At 36.0% G+C, this 22,607-nt stretch overlaps 1 protein-coding gene across 1 annotated transcript in view; it reads right to left on the bottom strand.

Annotated features, from left to right (window-relative positions):
- The window catches only part of LOC107722174 (cytohesin-1-like), a 52,422-nt gene that overhangs the window by 7,507 nt on the left and 22,308 nt on the right, over positions 1–22,607 (bottom strand). Inside the window, exons 2-9 of the mRNA XM_016530427.1 lie at positions 13,236–13,318; positions 8,394–8,458; positions 6,483–6,549; positions 5,979–6,097; positions 5,142–5,241; positions 3,019–3,091; positions 1,920–2,068; positions 1,404–1,515 (exon numbers count right to left, since the gene is read on the bottom strand). Of these exons, the coding sequence (XP_016385913.1) occupies positions 1,404–1,515; positions 1,920–2,068; positions 3,019–3,091; positions 5,142–5,241; positions 5,979–6,097; positions 6,483–6,549; positions 8,394–8,458; positions 13,236–13,318 (768 nt within the window). The remainder of the gene's footprint in view (positions 1–1,403; positions 1,516–1,919; positions 2,069–3,018; positions 3,092–5,141; positions 5,242–5,978; positions 6,098–6,482; positions 6,550–8,393; positions 8,459–13,235; positions 13,319–22,607) is intronic.

Consider the following 22,607-nt stretch of genomic DNA (forward strand, 5'->3'; position numbering starts at 1 on the left):
CACATACAATTGGTATAATTAATAATAAGTAACAACAATACAAATTTGGTGAGGATAAAATAAAATAATATAGAAATATAAATAGAACAATATAACAATGTAAATTACAGAATGTTAAACCACTATTGCTAAAATATAATAACAATAATATTTCTAGCAGCTAAAGCACAGCATGCTAATCAAACCTCTGTTGCTAATATATATATATATACAGTGGGTACGGAAAGTATTCAGACCCCCTTAAATTTTTCACTCTTATTTTAGCAAATGGCTGCAATATAACAAAGAGTGAAAAATTTAAGGGGGTCTGAATACTTTCCGTACCCACTGTATATATATAAAATTACAAAAACTAATAATAATAAGATAAATTAAGATAATATAAATATATTAAATAGTAATATATTTAGAAATTAAAAAAGGTAAAGTACAGATATAAAGTAAAAATAAAATAAAATATTAGAAATGAGGACAAAAACAATTTTAAAAGATTTTGAATGAATTAATAAAATAGTCCTTTGTCAATTACATCTCATTACAAACTGCAAAAATATTGTACCATTAAATCAGCTGTGCTTGGTCTAAATCATCTCCTATAATTCCTGTGCTATCCCCATCACAAACAAACATTGTTACACACAAATGTGCAGTCACATGTAGCATTCACACAACTGCTTGTAAAGGCTGCAGATTAAGCAGTGCTTAAACTGACCACATGGGTGCAGTAGAGACCAACTGACAGTACTGTTTAACAGACACGTTGATCTCCAATAAGATGGAGAAAGCTGGCTGAGAGTCTCACAGAAATCACAAGCCCATCATGAGCAAGGCACAACAGCGCAGCGACGACACACCAGTTAAAACTCAAATGAGGCAAACAGACTCAGACACTTTCATTTTGATAAAATGAAATATCTGTTAAATTAAACTGGAAAAAAAAGACAAACAAATGGAGTAAATGAAAGCGCAAAGCACCTTGAAGCATAGCTTAATGAGCTAGCTAAAGGAAACCAGTGTACATACCTCCTGAAGAAAGACATCAAACCAAAAAAAAAAACAAATGTGGAAGAAAGAAAACAATGAAATTAACTATGAAAATCAGAAAAATATTGTAACAAAAGGCTATAATAAAACATTTGTGTGTCAGCCTGGTGTAAAATCCAGGCTGAGCTGAAATTTGAGCAGCATGTGGATAAATAAGGAGGTAGTATCAGCTCTTTTATATTAGCTTTGGACTATAAAACATTTGGCCTCATGCTTCTTGGCTATTACATTACACAGTGTAAGACCTTCAATTCACAGCTCTACTTACGATGTTCATGAGACACTTTATATTTAGGGCCTGTTAATGTACATCCAGTCCCATTTCTTTATCTTCCGAACAGAGAAAAACACTCACTCACCCAGTTTGAGCAGCCAGCCTTCGCGGTCAGGGTTAAAGAACGTGTGCGTGAGGTCATTGCCGTCGTCTTCTGGTATCTTGAAGGGCTCATTCTTAATGCTCTCGTAAAGGTTCTGCGGGAGCGTTTAAATTGAGTTGTACTTCAAAATTAAACCAATTGTATTTAGAGCTTAAAATTGTGTGAAAAATAAAAAAAACTTCATTGCTACTAGCATAACTTTATAAAAAGAAATCAAATATATTGCGAAAATAAATGCCTTAAATTTGTCAATGGTCAGCCTGATAGTCAGAAAATAAAATAAAATAAAAAAATGAAAATTTCTATGAATTAAGAGCACATACATGTATTATCAAACCCTGTAGCTAAAAAATAAGTAAATAATAAAATTAAAAAAAATAATAAAAGAGAGGATAAAAAAATAAAAAATACATCAAAACGAATATATAATAATAACAATGTATAAACAGAATAAATTATTACAAATTACAAAAATAAAGAACTGTGTGGGACACTGACCCTGAGCAGGTCTTCTGGCAGATCTCCTCCGTCATTGATGCCTCTGTTCATGCCTATGAAACGCTCTGCAGATGGCTTGTCCTTCACATTAGGGTTGTGCAAACTTGTGTTCAACATGATGATTGCAAATGAAAGCACATAACATGTATCTGCAAAGAGACATTTTAGCATTTACAGGAGTTTGTATGTAGGAATTGGCCCAAATGTAGTAAACACTTGATGTCCAAAAGCATGAGTTTAAACTCTGAGTCATTCTAAATGTCTTGTACAGATGTCATGCTGAGAAACAATTAGCGTCCAAATAGTGCTTAAGCCAACTTTGCAAGCCTCTCGCAGGCCACAATAAGTTTATGAATACATTCATAACACCCTCAACACCTCTCAAATTTATATTCATTACATGAAATGATTGAAGAAACTATTGTTGCTAGGAACTTCTTAGCAACCAAAGGAGAATATTTACGTCCGATTTAGAATTTTCTCTTGATAAAATGCAGTAAGTGCTCATGAAAGGCCATGTGTAGCTACTTTTCAGAGCAACATGTGGGCGGCATGGAAGTGCTCTACATCAGTGGCACTCTTTACAAGCATATTAGCATGGCCAAGAGCATGGGAAATTTATGAAGAGAGCTCAAGACATGTTTGAGTAGGTGTGGGTGTAAGGAAATTGCAGAAGGACTGGGTCTCTGGGGTAAACAGCAGCTTTGGATTGAGATAATCAGTGTCATTTTCTGCACTTTGGTATCAAGTAAAATAAACTCTTTAAATTTGTCAATGACTGGTCAATAGTCTGATAAAATAAAATAAAATAAATAATCATGCAGTGAAGACTATGCCAATAATTTGAGAATTTAAAACAATATTTATTTTATTAAGAAAAACATGAAAGCTACACAACAATATTTTAATTTAATAGTTTAATAATATTATAATATTAGTCTTATTTATTATATTAATATTTTGGGATTATATATTTTTTCAACAACATATTTGTTTCTGCTTAAAATTCATGAAATATCACTAGTATTGACTACTGAATTTTTTATATTGTTACAACCTATTGCAGAGCATTATTATATATACTCAAACACGCACACACCTGTAGACTGAAAGACACCGGGATTGCATTGACAGTAACGCTGGGCAAAAGCCTCCATCATTCGGCAACATAGCTAAGGAAAAACCATATCTACAAAGTCCTGCAAACAATAATTACAAGTCGGAAACGGAGCGGGATGAAGCAAAAGCTTGTTATATTTCCCACCCCTTATACAACTCTATATCGTTCCAGTATATCTTAAATCTGTTACATCTGTATCATTATATATTACATATTCCTTATAAGAGAACAATTATGCAGTAATTTAAACACCAACCAAATGTCTACAGATTACCTCAAACAACCGGTCACCCTATAATCACACATCCCAATGCAACCAGCATTAGGGCTGCACGATTATGACAAAAATAATAATTGTAGATTATTCCCTTAAAATTGTATTTGCGATTATTAATTACGATTATCACAATTTACACCATTTAATGTGTAAATGATATTTACACTATTGTTTGAAGCAACTACATGCCATATTTTTATATGAAAATAAAGCTGAAAACACAACTGAAAAACTTTTATTGCTTTTCTATAGTATTAATTAAGCCTATACTATACATTGGATTGGTTTCTTTATATAAAAAAATGAAAAATATGAATGGTATTATAATGTTATACTAAAACTAAAATTAAAACAATGGGAAAACCCTTAAGATAACTGGTAGTAAGAAAAAGAAAAACACATCTTAAGCACGCAGAATAACATAAGTGGACTTCAAACGATTAATTGCCGTTTTGAATGATTATGTAATTGTGGCATCCATAATTGTAATCACGATTAGAAATTCGATTATTTGTGCAGCCCACATATAACCCACATTCACAATCACCTCTATTCATCCACATATCCTTTTAATAGGGTATTTTTATACAACTTTTTAAACTGTTTATTATTTGTGCAATGTTTTAACACCTGCTCCAAACCATTCCACAACCTCACCTCACAAATAGAGTTTTAAAGTTGTTCTTATTTTAAGCTTTTTAAAGTTTAATTCTTCTCTCAAATTATACCCACCCTGCCTTTCCATAAATATTTTTGTTGTAAATTTCACAGAAGTAAATTATTTCTTGCACTGAACATGACTTGTGCCGTCTTAAATTTAACCAAGAAAAATTGACAGGAGATTCAATCTTAGATCAACAGCAATGATGTTACAGTGACATCTGATGGTGCAAGTAGATTTGTATTTCCTTCAGAAAATACCAGTGCTTGCAAAGCAGCAAAATAATAATGTTATGATAAGTCTGAATTAAATTACAGAAATTTTAAAATTAATTTGTAATAAAAAACGACATAAAAAGTAGATGAATTTCACTCAAACATATGCCACTAAAAACCTCATCTACTGTTAAAAAACTTGTAGTGTTCACACTGTGAATGGAATTACGGCTGTGATCCTCCTCTCAGACGTCTCCAATGGGCATTAAATCTCACGGGGGGATTACGTCTGGGATTACTGTCCATGTGTAACTAGCCCTTTCTTCAGTAAGGAAATGGGGCATGTCGATAATATCAATGAGCTGCGAATGCATTAACCCATTTTTGGGGTTCGTCCATTAAGCTCTACACTCCTTCATCCAGCTCGGCATTGCTGTAACCTCACTTCAGCAATGATCCTGGGATTCACTATTGATTTTCCTCAGGTGACACAGAAATTAATGTGTTTGCATTTATGCTGGTGTTCATTTAGAGAAAGAGTGTTATTGACTGATTAAAGGATATTGGAATGAGAGCTAAAACAGAATACAAGACAGAGGATTAGTTATGTATTAATAAAAAAAAAGAATATTTTTGTGACAGTTGATGAACAATTTCATCAACTTTTACCTTAAATTAAAGGGAAAAAAATGAAAATTCTGTCGTCATTATTCATGAAATGAGGATGAGTAAATAATAGGAGAATGTTCATTTTTGGGTGGACTACCCCTTTAATTTAAGTGCAATCGTGTATGTGTCTATATTTACACTGAAAGAGGAAAATAAATCCTCGACACATACTATATACCTTTCCTCTCTGCTCTGACAGGTCCCTGATGACCTGGCACTGACACTGAATTTCAGTCCGTCAATAAATGTGTAAGCTGACCCTTAATGCAGAACACAGCACTTTCATATGGGCACAGGCCATCTCGATGCAGTAGATAATGGCTTCTGACAGACTGTAGTACTGGACCATCTTAAGATTGGTGAGGTCATCCTCCCTTGAGCTCTGATTCTAGATATAGCAAATTCAGATCTTTAAAAAAGCCTAAATCTGTTTAACTTCCATTAATCTAGTTTTACTTGATAGTAAATTATTTTTGAAAGAACATGACTGTGTTTAAAAGCCATGAAGATTACAAGTAGCCTTGCATAGCTGGAACTTTGACTAAACGTCTGGTCCACATTGCAGCTCATTCTAGAGCAACTCCCACAATCTGACCAATATGTAAAGCAATTAATGAATTTGTAAAAGACAGAAAAATAGATTTAAATCAATAGGTTTTTTGATTGCTGACAACTCAGAAATCAAATATATACTAAAAGATCTTACCGACCACAAACTTTTACATGGTAATGTTTTTGAAAGGAGTCTTTTAGGCAGACCAAAGCTGTATTTATTTGATCAAAAATACAGTAAAAATAGCATATAAAGATGTGATATAATGTGAAATATTATTACAATTTCAAATAACTGTTTTCTATTTTAATATATTTTAAAATGTAATTTAATCCTGTGATGGCATAGCTGAATTTTCAGCAGCCATTACTCCAGTCTTCAGTGTCACATGATCTTTCAGAAATCATTCTAATATTCTGATTTGGTGCTAAAGAAACATTTTGTATTATTATCAATGCTAATAACTGTTCTGTTTAAAATGTTTGTCTAAAAATATTTCTTCCACGTTTTGAATGTATTTATTAAGACTTCAGAAGCTGTGTCTTTCTCATGACTCGTTCTTACCTTTCACCCAGATAATCTCCGATGGCTGTCTTGTTGAGGCCCTCACCCTTGTAGAGGAACTGAGCAATATCTTCACAAGTGTTCTTCAGCAATTCATTCTCTATGAGGAACTGAATACCCTGAGAAAAACACATTCAGCATAAAGCAACCCTACACGCATACATTATAGTTTCACAGTTTCGTGTTTGCAAAGTACATTACAAAAAATCAGTCTCTTTCCTCTGCTCTAATCCTGCTCTTTGAACTTTAACCTACGAGATTGGATTCTGGTAAATCTATGGAAATGAACTGAAAATTGTGTGGTTGCATGATGCTTAGCGTGTGCTTATGATAATATGTGCACCCACACGAGATCAAAGGTTTAAAAATGCAAAATGGCAATGCATTTTATATAATGGGGGATCATTTTCTTTACCAAAGCATATCAGAGAATGTCTGTGATGGAGAAAACTTCAAATACAAAAAAATAGATGCTTCTTGTATTACACCCCAACTCTTGTTTACCTTTTTGGGATCCATGTTAAATTTCTTGCGGCCCATAGCCATCTGTTTACTCCGCTGCATGTTTATTCTGTAAACACAGAAAGATGAGGGCTTTATTAATGCTGGGTAGGTAGGACAGCTGCAATCTAAAGCTAAAACTCAGGGAATGGAGTTGTACAACACCTATGCCTGTAAGGGCCTCATGATGACATCATTAATAACCACACAGCCAAATGCACTTTTGGATGGTGGTGTGACATGTAATGTTAAAAGTCACAGCCTGTAAAGGGCCGCACACTACTGTACTTTCCATTGTGGCCACATGGCATCACTCAAGGTGGAGGAACAAAAAACGACAAAAGAATTTCATAAAAGGAAGGTTAACAACATGGAACACTTTCTGAAAATGGTTTTCTTCCATCCAAATGGCCCTCATGTGAATCAAAGTGGGCATTCCTGTGAAGTGTTCGGCCCCAGTGGGATCATGCATCATGTATAATGAATGGGCCTGATTCAATATGATGTATATTCTTTGATGCGATTCTGGTTGGTCTGGGAATATGGGTCACTGAAGTCAGGCAGTATCAGGGGCCATTCACACAGAAGGCGTTTTTGCATTGAAAAACGCAAGACATGTGCAGTGGAATGGAGAAATAAGCAATGTCTTTTTTAAAGTTGCACTTCTTTTAACTTTTAGCATGAGATGCTGCAAAAGTCCTGAGATGTGAGCTAGGGTTGGGCGATGTCTACCAAAATGGCATCGAACGATGTCTGCAGTGAAACATCGTGATGGACGATGACATCGGGGGGCGGGGCGGGGGGAGGGGTGTGCCCGAAGCATGAAACAAATAACGCTTCTACGGAGCCACTAAAAGGTTAGCCGCTTGCTAGCGGTAGCCTGTTGCATTACAGTACATGAAAGTTCACTTACCACATACACAGAGTAAGGAAAAATGTCTGATAGGATGATGGCGAATGATTTGCAGATCCTGAACACCAATGACAAACATCTAATCTTGTCAAATGTGTGGTAAGTACTGCCGCTCCATAGTATAAAGTCCTTGTGATCGCGAATCTCAAAAGTGAAAGTGAAAGTAAAATGCGATCGCAATCGAAAGCGGTTTCAATAGCGACTGCCTGATGCCCGCAATTTATATACAGTCGCCTATACTTACCCAACGATATAATTGCGAGAAAAAGTATTGAAATATTTTTTTTATCCTCCCATCTCGTAGGCTATTTATTCCCTTTAGGTTTTCCGTAGTACACTTCATTTCCTTTCCAAACACGGAACTGGGATGCGGCGGATTGTGGGAGAGGGGGTGGGGGAATCACGATGTCAGCTTAACATCGTGATGTCTGTTAGCCATTGGCGATGGACGATGACATCGTCTATCGTCCCAACCCTAATATGAGCGCAACGTCAAACGCATCTGTCTAGTGCATGTTTACAAGAAAAACAATGGAAAAGCAGCGCAGTGTAATACGAAAATGTGTTCTGTGTGAACATCCCCTCAGACTGCATTAAATCAAAGTGTTAGAATTCATCATTAGGATACATCCTGTTTGAAATCCTTTTCCTTTATAAAATGTAACTGTAAATAGAAACATACTGCATGACATTAATACACATTCTTGCAAAGTCCTGAACACATCTCAGTCAATTTACACAAATTACATCCTTTCTTACCAAAACAGCTGTACATAATTCACAAGCCTCCCCTCCCGCAGGGGGCACTGTCATTAAATATTCAAACAGGGGACGGGAAAGACTGAGTATGTGTGTGTAATTCCTCTGTGGTTGCTTATGAGTAAATGGAGAATGTGCATTTGAGTGTGAATATGGCAGAATCAGACAGCGAACACCAGTTGAAAGTGGACAAATTGGATTGGACCGTACTAAACAATGAAAAATAAAATCACTCATCTTACCTTTCTTGAGTGGAGCCAAGACTTTGGATTTCATTTGTCACCTTTGCTATATCATCCTTCAGCCGCTATTAAAAAAAAAAAAAAGAGAAAAGGAAAATATGGCTGAGTTAATCGAAAGGAGAACTGAAGGTGGAGCTGCCCTCTGACGTCCCTTTCAAAGTCAGTCTGCCACAGGAAGTGATGGAGAGTCGTGAATCTAATAAAATGAACACACAGAGGATCATAAATATCTAATATGATTATCAAGAGTATGAAACATTCAATCACGGCACAGTGTGGCACCTGCATTAGATATCAAGATGAAGTAGCATTTGTAAGGAGGAAGGGAAAGGGGGGACAGGGGTGAAAAACAAGAAGGAGTAATAAAGAGATCAAGAGGGTAGATGAGCAAGAGCATGGTGATGAGTGTGTGTGTGTGCGCGTGTGTGTATGATAAAAAGAAATTCACAATGATTTCTCTCTCTCTGTCTATAATTAATATACTATATTTATACTATAATAAATATTTGCTTGTTTGTTCTTTAATTCTTTACTTTATTAACCTAATAAAATAATAAAATCAATAATAAAACTGTCAAAGAATTGTTAAATTGATAAATAAATGGACACCTCCTGTTAGTGTTAGTGCTAATATTTAAATTAATATGTATCTACTTAAAAGGGCATGTTCAATGGAATGTTTGTTTTTGGTTTGGTATTAAATTTTTTTTGAGAATTGTGATCTTTTGCTGCCATCAATTAAAGGCATTTGGTATCTTGTCACTGAAAGTGTGTATAAGTAACATAAATCCACATTCAGATACATGTGACTTACGGCAGCAGTGTTTTGAATGTGGGTGAGCAGACGTATGTTGCTGGTGTATTACTGTAAATGCACTTTCATTTGTTCTATATAAAGTGAATTATACTGTATGATCCACATGCGAGACTGTGTACTGCAAGCGTGTATAGTCAGTGTGTGTGCCATAATAACACTCTCAGCAATCCATCTTCCTGAAGCAGCCCAGGCACAGATCAATAAGACTCATATTACCAATCCACCAAGGATACGCACTCACATACAGAGACACGCAGACACACACACACACACCTATGCCCTTTTGATGCATTCTGCATTAACACTACATCCCTCTCGAGCTATAGCACCTGGAAAGGTCAAGTAAGTAGTCTTTTAACATCTGACCTTCCTCCGCTATACATTTTCGGAGTGTGTGAATGACCCCGAAACCTCATGACAGGAGTGCAGCTGGAAATACCTGACCCAGACAAGTGCTTTTGGGGCTCTATGAAGAAATGTGTTAAAGAAATCAATGGGTTATAGAGAGGACTATCCTAGAGGTCAGAAGAGACCAAGAATCTGGGAACGAAGAAATCACGCTATTAATCTGGTACATTTTTAGGACTTAAATATGTCCTGTTTCAGTCTAAAACGTCTTTAGAAGGCATGGAAAGTCACTACAAATAGTGCAGTGAATCAGAAAGTTTTTCTGAACTCCTCTCAGAGCTGGGAAGACGGCAGCAGGCACAAAGATGGAATAAAGTGGTCATGATAATGATGTTATATCCGAGTGTTGCTAGGCAACAGCTGCCATATAAAGGTAACATGTAAACAAACACTACAAGTTGTCAGCCCACACTTTTTCGTTCTTTTTATCCTTATGCAATGCATTTAATGTCTCTTGGCAACAGCCAGAATGTTCCAGCTAGACCAGGAAGGAACCAGGACTGTCCAGCAGGGCTCTATTGAGACAGAGAGGTTGCGCTTGGCTGTTCAATCTCTTTAATCGGGCACTTCATCTCCATTAGACAAATATTACATGAACAATTTACTAATCATCCTGCTGGAATCAAAGGAGGACACCTGGAACCATTTGGTTAATCGATTTTTTTTTTTAGTACATGAAACGTATACCCACCATCACTTCCCATTTTTTTAGACACAAAGTTATGCACATCCATTCATTTGCAATATATTTAGCTCAATGTGCTTATGCTTCTATTAAGAGTACAGCACTTAGATATATTTTAAAAATTTCAACAAATAATGCTGTTGTAATGCTGATATAAAGTGCACCATCATTTGTGATGATCATTTTGGCTTTAACTGAGCCATACTCTATTATGAAAAAGTATCTTAAAAAAAAAAAAAAAACAAGACCACTATGGTGTTAATTGAGCAAAATGTATTAGGAAAAAATATATTTAAAAAAACCATATAAGATTACTATTGGTTTAATTGAGCCAAAGTGTATTAAAAAAATAAATAGTTTAAAAAATAGTTTACAATTGTAAGATTATGGCTTAAACTAAGCAAAACGTCTTTATTAAGAAACAAATATATAAAATGTGTTTTAAAAGAAACAAACAAAAAAAAAACTTAAGATCACTTAAACGATTTTTAATTGACCCAAACTCTATTAAGAAAAATAAAAAATAAAAAATAAAATCTTCAAGTAAATGCAAATGTCATGAACAAAATATTTCTAACCATTAATTTTACCCTTATTCCTCAACAATCTATATTTCTCCAAACTTCAAATGTCAGACCACCTAAAAATCCAGAGATGTGCCATCTCACACACAGCATCGATCAGCTTCGGCTAACCCTAATTGGACTGACAGAGGCGACGGTATCATCGATAACCACGCAAGGCCTTCAGGGGCTGCATCCCGTAGCGCCGGACACAAAAGACAGAGCCAGATTGGATCCGCAGAATGTCTGAACACTGCCGGTTCAGTGAGCGCAAACAAAAACCATTTAGTTCAAACAGCCAAGCATTGATTTTCAAACTCACTGGTTACTGTAATGAAAATCAGAAGCACTCTGGGAAATGACAGATGTTTACTTATACATGAGAGCTAAAGTTCTGTCTAGTCTCTTTCACTTGAGAGGACTAATAATATAGCAAAGCTGACCTGATTCAGATCAGACCATGACTTGGTGTGAGAGAAAGTATCCTGATCAAAAAAGCAAGGACATCTGAAGAAATACTCAAAGGATTGCGTTCAACAGCATATTGGTGTTTGTCTTGGTATTCACCACTGAAATCTTAGCATGGTTACCCATCATGAATGCTGTACCGCCCGACTTGTGTCTTCAGGTTAGAGGGAGGGTCTGGCAGTGGGCACTGGGCAGCATCACACGGCTCCTCATTAAGAGTGTAAGAGGGTCTAGAGAGGAGGTGGTCTGCTATATTGAGCTGACTGGATCAGTCTTCTCTGATCATGACCCATCACAACCTCCACTCATGTGAAGGAGAGACTGGGGTCTTATAACGCTCCAGTTAACTCATCTACTACTGTTTGTCGGCGAGACAGAAATTCCTCTACTGTCTGTCTGTATCTCCACATTTATAGAGAGTAAGGCAAAAAGAAATCCTCTGCTACAGGCTCATCACGACACTCCCAGGAATCTTACTCAGCCAGACACAGACATTTTTCAACAATAAAATAAAAAATTCATAAAGCTGAGCTTGTACTGACTCTGTTATGGCACCTCAAATGCTTCGCACAGATTGCAATGTTAAACATGTAAAGCTTTAAAGTATAATAAAATAAAAACAGTTTTGAACTACTTTTGACAGATATTTTGACATACAATACAAAAAATTTAGTAAGATTCTTTTTGTTTTTAAAAGAAATGAATATTTTATTTAGCAAGGATGCATTAAATTGATCAAATATAGTGTTAAATATAGTGTTACAAAAGGTTTCTACTTCAAATAAATGCCATTGACTTGAATCTTCTAATTATCAAAGAATCATAAAAAATGTTTTTACAAAAATATTAAGCAGCACAACTGTTTTCAACATTGATAATAATAAGAAATGTTTCCAAATCAGTATTTTAGAATGACTGAAGGATCTGGTGACACTGACGACTGGAGTAATAGCCGCTCAAAATTCAGGAATAAATTACATTGAATAAAGTTCAAATAAATTACGAAATATATTACAATAGAAAACAGTTATTTTAAATTGTAATACATTTATTTTTGATCAAATAAATGCAGGCGTGGTTATTATAAGATGTGGACTGAGCAAAAATTAAGATGTCAGTATCAAGACTGCTATCGTATGACAAATTTCTAAATCAAATAAAATTAAATAAATATAGAACATATTAAAGTCCTAAATTAAAAAATATATAAATAAAACCTGATTTCAGAAAAGCAATAAATAAATAAATGTCTAATTTAATAAGAGTAAAGATGACTAATCTAATAGAGAGGGATTCCTCTGCTGATGGCAGTCATGCTGTTCAAGGGCAATCAGGAAATAGCAGGAGACTGGAATGGATCTGCCAGTTAGTGGCAAAGATGATTGCCAAAGATATGCCACCAAACTTCATTTGGAGGTTTACTTGATTGATTAAGTCATTTAAGAGACGCAAGGGACAGTGGTTGGCAGGAGGGGCATTATTGGTTGACATTCCAGTTGCGTAATAGAATCAGCATAATTGAATTTGCTGGACTTGGCTTGCACCATCTGCTCCAAAGCATACCGCCCCCCTTCACGAGCCAGTTGTTAAAGTCTATACCCAAGGGTGGGACATCCCATCAATCCTGTACACTAAAACTGTACAGCCAGGGTCATGGAAACCCCTCCCATGATCCAATTTCTATTCTCTACAGGTCCATCTCACTCTAGCTGCCTTGCCCAGGGCCAAGAGAGGGGGGATAGAAGGGTATAAGGTTGATTTGGTGATATTAATTAGTATTATGAGACATCCAACAGTTCAAAGAGCAAAAACACTCAAAACTAGCGACACTGGCTGAGGATTCACATTATTTTTGGGGCAGAAAAAGAAGTGATTTCAGAGAAATAATCTGATGATATTACCTGTATGTCCTCCAGCAGCTCCTGTTTTCGTCTCCTAATATTCTCCAGTTCCTGCTTCTCCTCTGGCGTCAGGTCGTCCGGTACTTTGTTTGGAAACAAACAAAAGCAAATAATGAGTGTTCGGATGTCCAAACGCAAACAAACACAAATATGCAAACGATCAAGCTGCAGTCTCTTGACCCAAACATTTCTGTACATTTCTAAGAGGTTACATGGGCAATCAAAATATTTTCAGAGGAAACAGAACTAATGTAAAACGAAGGGATGTGCAACAGAACGAAGGTTTAACAAGGAGAAATGGCCTGAGGCAAAGCACTGCCTTTGAGACACAAACCAACTCCGCAATCAATAGCTTGAAAAACAAAGCAGTGTTGTTTTATGGGCCTCTGATCAAGAACATCAGAAAGTTCTCAGAGCAAAGCAGAAAGTTGTTCATTTCATTAAATGCTTTTCCTTTGAGCTAAAAGCGATTTCGAAGAATTTGTAATGCCCAGTCAGGATAACATCATTGATATTTCCCAAATGGGTTAGGAGAAAAACAAAACCGTTATCTGAAAATATTATCTCACAAAAAGCGATGAGACTTCTTTTAAAAACAAAATCTAATGAACAGAAACATGCCAGTAAAAGATAGCAATATACTAGTTTTCATTAAATAAACACCAAACATTTTTAAAAATGCAATACTATCATAACATGACCCAGATATCAATATAATATACTGCAAGGTCCCTGCTGATTTGCAACCTTGGCGAACCAGCCAGAGACCATCAGAGGAAAGCATTCCGCTCAGCAGTTCTGATGTGCTCTGGAGAGCTCTGATGTTAGAATTTGCAGAACACAAATAATTTATATGAACCTTGCATCCATAAACCCAAAGATTTCTCTGAAGCAATTCAGTTTAAGTGCTTTGTTCAAGAGCACTAAAGTCAGTTCAATACTGGGCTGAGGGCCAAAATCCCCACGATTCTGCTTGGTTTGGCTGATGCCAGTCAGAGAAAGACTCAATCTTCACTTTTCAATCTTTGTGCATTACATTAATATATTAATAAAGCATATATGAACGTAGGGTGTTTAAATTGAGTATTTCTCAAAAGTAAAGACTTGCTTAGATACTTGGAAAAAACCTCTGAAGAAAATTATGTATTAAAAAAAAAAGAAAGTAATTTTACTGGGAAAAAATGATGTAAAATACTATTGTAAAAATCTATTAATATATGTTAACTATATGCTACCATAAAATATATGATGAAAAATAAAATTAGAAATGAAGAAGTATTAAATTAGATTACATTTTTAATTTAACAGATAGTTATTAATTTTGTTGTAGAAAGCATTTTTAATAATTTAAATATTATTTTAAAGGGGTCATATGATGCTTTTTTAAAGATCATTATTTTGTGTATTTGGTGTAACAGAATATAGATCATGTAAAATCACTATTATTACTATTGTCACTACGTGACAGATTTCTGTTATCAGTTATGTTTGAAACATGATTGGCAGTGGACATTAATGGCTTCATGTCATCTGGAGACAAAGGTAATTTGTCTTGATCCAGGCGTCTCTTTAATGGATTGGGGGTCTAAAAACAACACGGGGCATTTGAGGCCATCAGACCTTTAAAAAAAAAGAAAAAGGGCAGATTCCTTTGGTACTGAAAAACTCATAAAAAGTATGTCAAGATTAAGGAATTTAAACTCAACCCTGACCTTACCAAGCCATGTGATCACCTGACCTCCCAATAAAAACAAAGACACTCAGTCATATGATATGATGACCTCATTAAATCCCTTCCTGGTGGCCCGTATGGCAGTCTGACCCTGCAGGGGGACCTACAGAGACCCTACTCGTGGCCCGTGGACTAATTGATTCCTTGTTCCATTTACACCATCACAAAAAAGTGAGGTCACCATGGTTATCTCATACTGCAACCAAGGTAACAGATCACAAACCATCAGGATCTGACATTAGCTGATGAGAACGTCACCATCGTGATAAAGACACATCTTCCTCCAAACCTACAGCCTGTCCACATGATCGGCCTCACCAGTCACATGGATAACCATTTTTCTGAGCGGCTGCTTGTCACTGTGGCAACGCACTGCATGCGTTTCCCTGCTGAACTCAAGCTGGGATGTTTGACAGGCAGTCTGTGAGCAGAAATACCGTCCAAATAGCAGACCATCCCTCCTCATTTTGCAGAAATTGGTATTGCAGCCTCCTGCGGAAATCCACTAGTCTCACCTGAGGTGAGGCTGGAGTTTGCAAGTAGTACACATGTTCCTGGAGCTGATATCAAAGAGGAGGAAAAGGTCACTCAGGTAGGAGTGAGTTTAGGCGGCTGTATTAGTGGACATCCATCGCAGAGGATCATTTCAGATGAACTAAGATAAGACGTTATAATCACAAACATTGTGGAGTTTCACCACAGAGCTAACTCCACTATAAGCTAAATTTGCATTACAAGCATTTTCCCCCAAATATACAGGCATCACTTGTTTGGATATGGATTTACATCTATGGAAAAAGCAGCTCAGAGCACAACTGGAGGTACTGACCACAAATATTTAAATGGTATATATGTAATGTATATATTATATACACCATATTATATTTGGTCTGTCTGCAATGTGGCATGCTGTGTGACAAAATTGGAACGCCCCATTATAATAAAACAAATCTGTATATATGGCATTATGATCAACACAGTTGCTTGTAGCGTAGACAGCATTATTAACGCAAGCTTTCTAGCTAGTCGCCACAGTATTGTCAAATAAAGTGTGGTCAGCGGGCCCCAGATGAACACTGAGAAACAGTGGGTCGAAGTTTGATTATCTTCATACATACACATGACACTACAAATTGTACTTACCGATTACTTTCTTCTGTTAAAAGCAAAAGAAGATGTTTTGAAGAACGTTGGTAACCAAATAGTTGACAGTAGCCATTGACTTCAGTTGTATTTTTTTTTTCGTAATATAAAAGTCAATGTCTACCGTCAACTGTCATCTTTTGTGTTCAACAGAAGAAAGAAAATCATACTGGTTTAAAAAATTAAGGGTGAGTAAATAAAGACAGAATTTTCATTTTTGGGTGAACAATCCCTTTAAAGGGGTCATATGATGCGATTTCAATTTTTCCTTTCTCTTTGGAGTGTTACAAGCTCTTGGTGCATAAAGAAGATCTGTAAAGTTGCAAAGACTAAAGTCTCAAATCCAAAGAGATATTCTTTATAAAAGTTAAGATTCAACCACGCCTACCTAAAACGGCTCGTTCCAACACACCCCCACATGTTTACGTCACAATGTGGGAAGATTTGCATAACGCCGCCCAAATGTGCACGCCAAATACGTTTTTTATATTTAAAGAATTTGCCACTGACAAATGACAATTCAAACGCGAGTTTTGAGCAGTGTAGAGTAGCACTTGTTGTTTGTCATTTGTTTGTAAAAATCGACGCGTTTCAGAAAGGCGGGGCATAGAGGAGAAATAATAATGTACAGTATGTGGAAAATAATGTGTTTTTTTTAACCTTAAACCGCATAAACACATTTCATTACACCAAATACACAAAATAATGTTCTTTTTAGCAGCATCATATGACCCCTTTAAAAAAAAACTTGAAAAGCAAATATCAAAGGGCTAGTCCACTTTCATTTTTTTAAATAACCAATAGGTTTTAGTTACAGTCACAGCCATGACTTTGATTTGCTACTTGTCAGTTGCTGTTGGGCTCTCTTGCTAGGGAGTATCTGATTGGACAAAAATTTGTAGTACAGAAGTCATCTTCAATATTTTCGTAGCCCACTTACCAAGAACAAAAAGACATCAAATTTATATATGCACTTTTATGTTGAATTTTAGGAGCAAAAGCATAAATGGCTAACAGACATAAACTAAAACCAATTCTGATTTCATCGGGTCTTCAATCTCAATCTCAAAATGAATAACACACTGTCAAGCAGAGCAAAATCATTTGATGAATGTAAATAAGCGAGAATAAAAGCAGGCCTTAGACTGTCAGACATCACACAAGTTGCCAGTAGCTGGTTTGATACAAACATATTTATTCATGAACTCAATACTGCAGCTTCTAGCCTGGCTTGAGTTATCCAAATTCATAAGCTGAAGCTGGACATCACTGGGTCCATGTTGGGCCGTGGCAACAGGGTTTTTATCCAAGCTGGAATGCCCTCAACCACGTGAAAGGTACCATTCATTTCCAAGTCAAATGTTGGTCCAAACTCGCAGGCAGGTGCTACTATCGCAGAGACACACGTCTACCTTTGACATCGATATAAGCATATAAATCTTCAGGGAGAAGCCGTTCTAAATCGATGTCAAAGAGTCTGCCAGCCAAGTGGCTGCCGTTTTATGGGAGGTGCGGTGTCTCTTGTGGGCTTTTTTTGTGTGTGGCCACAGACCTCTTTATAGCATTACCGTTTAATAGAAGGGTACTATGAAATGGTTTCTTCTCCATTTATGGCATTTAAGACTTGGTTTGTTGTGCCTTATAATGTTGTGTATAGCAACGTATGACTAATGTTAGAGAAAAGTTTGTGAATAGACATAAAAGAGAACTAAAATTGTTTGGACCAAAACCCCTTGATTAGCATTAGTTGAGCAATTCAGGGAAAAGAGACATATGGAAATAAAAAATGAAATAAATTACATAATTATCGTTTTTTTTTTTTGTTTTTTTTTACAAATATAAACAGAAACAAAACTTAAATGAAAATTAAAAAGGTTGTCTTGGCAACTAACTGAAATGAGTATGTTTGTTGTTTTAAGTTGTTTGTTAGTAAGTTGAAGCACTAAAATGACTAAAACTGAAAAAATATATATATCTTAAAAAAATTTATTAAAGCTATATAGAAATTTAAACAAGACAAAATGACAAAAGCACATTGCAAAATTACAAAAAAAAATTAAATTCAAAATTAACTAAAAATAAAACTATAAAAACCAATTCAAACATTAAATACTATAATAACAAATATAATCAATGATAATAATTATTATTTAGTATTATTACATAAAGTTATTTTAACTTTCCTTCTCATATTAAAAGGTGCATGAATCAACATTTAATAGAAGTCAAAGTAATTAATTATAGTGTTAAAAGATGGATTCTTACTGGAATTGCCGTTTCATCACAGCCAGATATATTTCGAAAATGAGATATCAAACTAGGGCGAGCACTCCTGGGTAATGTGATCCAGCTCTAGCTCAATGTTACCAGCGGTGGCACCTCTTGGCACTCTCACAGCGGTGCATCACCCTGCAGATCTCTCACAGCGCAGCCATGTGACTGTCAGAGCAGGCCGTAATCACACGAACCGTTTCTGAAATGCTTTACTGAAATGCTACTTTTAAATACCTTCATGTACGGAAAAACAGAGGACACCATAAATAACACTTTACTGTACACTCACAAAAAACAGTAATTGCAGAACATCATTTGCCCATTTTATCGTTAGGCTGACATTAAGAGAACGTTTTATACCAGAGATTTTAAATATTTTAAGAACTCTGCCACATTGACCCACAGCGTGAGCCAGGACACCATGCCTAACATACTGTCTCTGCTGACCAGGTCAATTCAACACACTCACTAAATACCAGACCGTCACCCCACAAACACACACTACAGGGGCAGAGGAATGTGCCGTCATTAATCAAGTTACTGGCTACGTGCTGTCATTTGGACATTGTAAAGGACCAAAGAAAACATGTGGAACGCAGAGGTTGTTTTCCAGGGAAAACACTAGCCAAACATCTCTTATGAGCCATATCTGCTCCAAATGATCAATCAAAGGTGAAGAGAACAAAAGATCAATCAAGAAGCAAACTGAACATGACCATTTATCCTAGTAGAGCCCCAGTTTTAGTTTCAAACCTAGTGAGCTGTCTATATAGAAAACATGACCAGAAATTACACTTCCAAAGTAGAGGTAGGTAAGCAAAGCAAGCTTTGGCTTCCTCCCAAAATACTTCATTTGGGCCAAATAAGGTAACATCACGTACCCTTCATGGAATAGGCAATCCCATAATCCACTGCAACAAGTGAAAGAAAATTAATCCAAGATGGCAGATGAAGTGAGAAAAACGTTGACTAGAAACATCTAAAAGTAGTTCAATCTAATTGACTATTATGTTAATTGCTTAGCAACATGCTAACATGCTAATAGCAAGCTAACAAAATATGATACTACATTTCATACTATCTTAGGCCCAAAACATACTCAAGTATGTACACACTCATACAAAAGTACATCAATGCAAATGCTACAAGCTAGTTCGTACGTTCTTTCATTCCGAAATGTATCTTGTAGCAATTTATGCACACACTACATTGTCTGCAGTGCAGTAAGGGCGCTATAGAGAGTATTAGCACAAACGGTCTTCTTTTCTTTCAGGTCATCTACTCTCATTGCACAGCACCAGCTGAAGATCTTGTTAGCAAAGTACTTGAATTGACAAATGTCATTGGTAGTGTGTCAGGCAACAATGTTTGAGCTTCCGTTTACCATATTTGATGATATCTGCGTGTCAATCAATATTTAAAATTCATGAATAACATCCTGAATAAAATCTCAGGTATCAATACAAATATCTTCATTTGGAACAAATTATGACAGACTTTTCATTTTTGAATGTACTAACCCTTGAAACTGTCAATGTTTTTACAGCAAGCTAGCTACCGGAAAAAAATCGTTTTAATGAGACTTTTGATGGCAACTCTATCGCCCCCTTGAGTATGGAGGTTTGTTACCGCCAATGGGACCACATTTACAATACACTGGCCAAACATCACATTTGTTTATATGTATTTACAAAGTAAGGCCTTAAAGGGCAGCTTACTAGGTTTTGCCACAGAGCCAATATACTAGCCTACACCACAAAACCACAACTATCATCAAGTATCTTGGTTCAAACATTAGTTGATACAAGAACACCCACCACTTGCTCCTTCTAAGCATTGTCTCTGCAAACACACTGATAAGAAAGGCAGCTGAAGAACACAAGCTACAGATCAGAATAACAGCGTAATCAACTCATCCCAGAAGCATACAAAGCCTCTAAAACAGGCTACAAGTCCTGTGGCTGCCACGAGTTTCCTGATGTCATACTGACTCTCATTCTACGATGACTATTCAACTAGTGAGGGGGGAAAGTCATCCACAGGCCGGCAACAGAAACTGGCATTGAGTTTATCAAAGTGTGCATTTGATTTATAAGATGTGGCACATGCACTGCTACGTTTAGAAATAAGTCAAATTATGAATGAAGACAAATGACTATAAATGCACAAAAAAAATAATGTCAATGTACCTGTGAGAAATAATTCTGTAATCCTGAATGACAGTTCTAAGACTTCACAATTCCATCTTCCCAGTTCTTTTTTTAATCCATTTAGCAGAATAAATGCACGTTCATGCGTTGTTGTCGCCCAGACAAACCAGCAGAATCCTAACTCTCAAGATCTTCCAGTAATCTCCAGCACTCAATGTGTGAGTGGAAGTGATGCTACAGGAAGATGAGGTGGCCAGTTTGAGATCTCGACTGCTCTGCTCACGGCACAAACTCTGCTGTGTCTGAAAATGACCCCCTCCTCTCCTCCTCATGTTCTTTCTCTTTATCACTCTCTGTAACCCTCTCCTCTTGTCTCCTCCCCCGGCACACATACTCATTTCAGCACACTCAAGAGCTCCACTCTGTGGCTGTACAGAATTTTGCCCCCTGTGTTATTTCAATGTACTCTACCATTTAAAATTCTGGGTTAAGTAAGATATTTTTTTCTTCTATTCAGCAAGGATGCCTTATATTGATCAAAATTGACAGCAAAGACATTTAGAGTGTTACAAAATATTTCTATATTTAATTGATCACAATTCCAACTAATTTGTGTTACACAATTTTTCATTACACAAACTTTAAAAAATTAAAAAATATTAAGCAGCACAACTGTTTTTTAACATAGCCTCTTGAGCACCAATGATTTCTATAAGATCATGTGATACTTCAATAGCTTCTGAAAGTTCAGCTTTGCCATCACAGGAATAAATGACATTTTAAAACATTAAAATACAAAACAGTTATTTTAAATTGCAAAATTATTTCACAATACTACTGTTTTACTGCATTTTTGATCAAATAAATGCAGCCTTGGTGAGCATTAGATAGTTCTTTTAAAAACATTTTAAAAATCTTACTGATCCAAGCAGAGTGTGTAAAAAAATACATAAAATATATACAGTACATATAAAATAATATATAGCATTTTTACATATTTGTTCAAAATGAGAGATTTTCAATGGCTAAAACTGTTCATATTTAGAAAGCAAAGCAGGGTGGTCGATGGCCAATATAATAAAAATGTGTATAAATACAATTTATGATAAATTATGATAAACTTTCAAACAAACATTTTTAATCAATATTCAATCAAAATGTACAAAAATATCTTAAATCTATTATTTTTTATAACAGAACACGTGCATTATTTTTTGGCAAAGCTGTCAATAGATTTTAAAACTGACAGGTCAATAAAAAGTTTAAACGACGGACAAAACAACACTGTTTTAAAGAAAAAACTAAGAAATAATTTTTTTTAAATACTGAAAGAGACAAAAAGTAACAGAAAAGATGATTGTGTACACTAATTGTTCTGCTCTGCTTTTGTCTCATTCTTATTCCATCCACAATAAAAGAGCCAGAGAGCAAACATGCCTCTCCTTCATGGATGTGTTTGCACTCAGGCATGTTGTGGTTTCTGTCTTATTATGTCCAGTTTTCCCTACAAAGTTGTGGCTCACAATATAAATGCAAACAGAACACAATCACTGTCCTGTTTGGCCTGTTTTCTACCGTCAGCTACCCGTTTTCAAAAAACTTAGCAAGACCAGCTTTGGTTCCCTGACCAGAAAAAAATCTGATCTTGACGTGACCTGAATTCAGTCAGAATTTCTTGCACCACACAATAAAAATATAACTCAATCACACAGCAGAAACCTCTAAGGACATGGTTTGCAGTGAGAAATGGAAAAGCCGCTCCCAAAGGAGACTGGCCATGGAGACAGGCCTTACTTAATCTAAAGGACTTGATTTGGGGTTGCACCAAGTAAAGCCACTGCTGACCTGGATATCCGGGGTAAGGAGCGTACAGATGGAAAGAGGATTGGTCTCAGCCACCCACTTCCCAATGTCAATACGGTCACAATGAAGGGAGTTTAGGTCAAATTAAACACATCACTCAACTACTTTTTGTGATAGATCTTTTTTAAACCTAATTCCACATTAATTCAAGTTGCTCAAAAAATGTTCTCTAATATTTCCAGAAGAACAAGAAACACTGGTAGGACAACT

Source organism: Sinocyclocheilus rhinocerous, unplaced genomic scaffold (assembly GCF_001515625.1).
Source record: "Sinocyclocheilus rhinocerous isolate Xijiao unplaced genomic scaffold, SAMN03320098_v1.1 scaffold334, whole genome shotgun sequence".
Taxonomy (NCBI): domain Eukaryota; kingdom Metazoa; phylum Chordata; class Actinopteri; order Cypriniformes; family Cyprinidae; genus Sinocyclocheilus; species Sinocyclocheilus rhinocerous.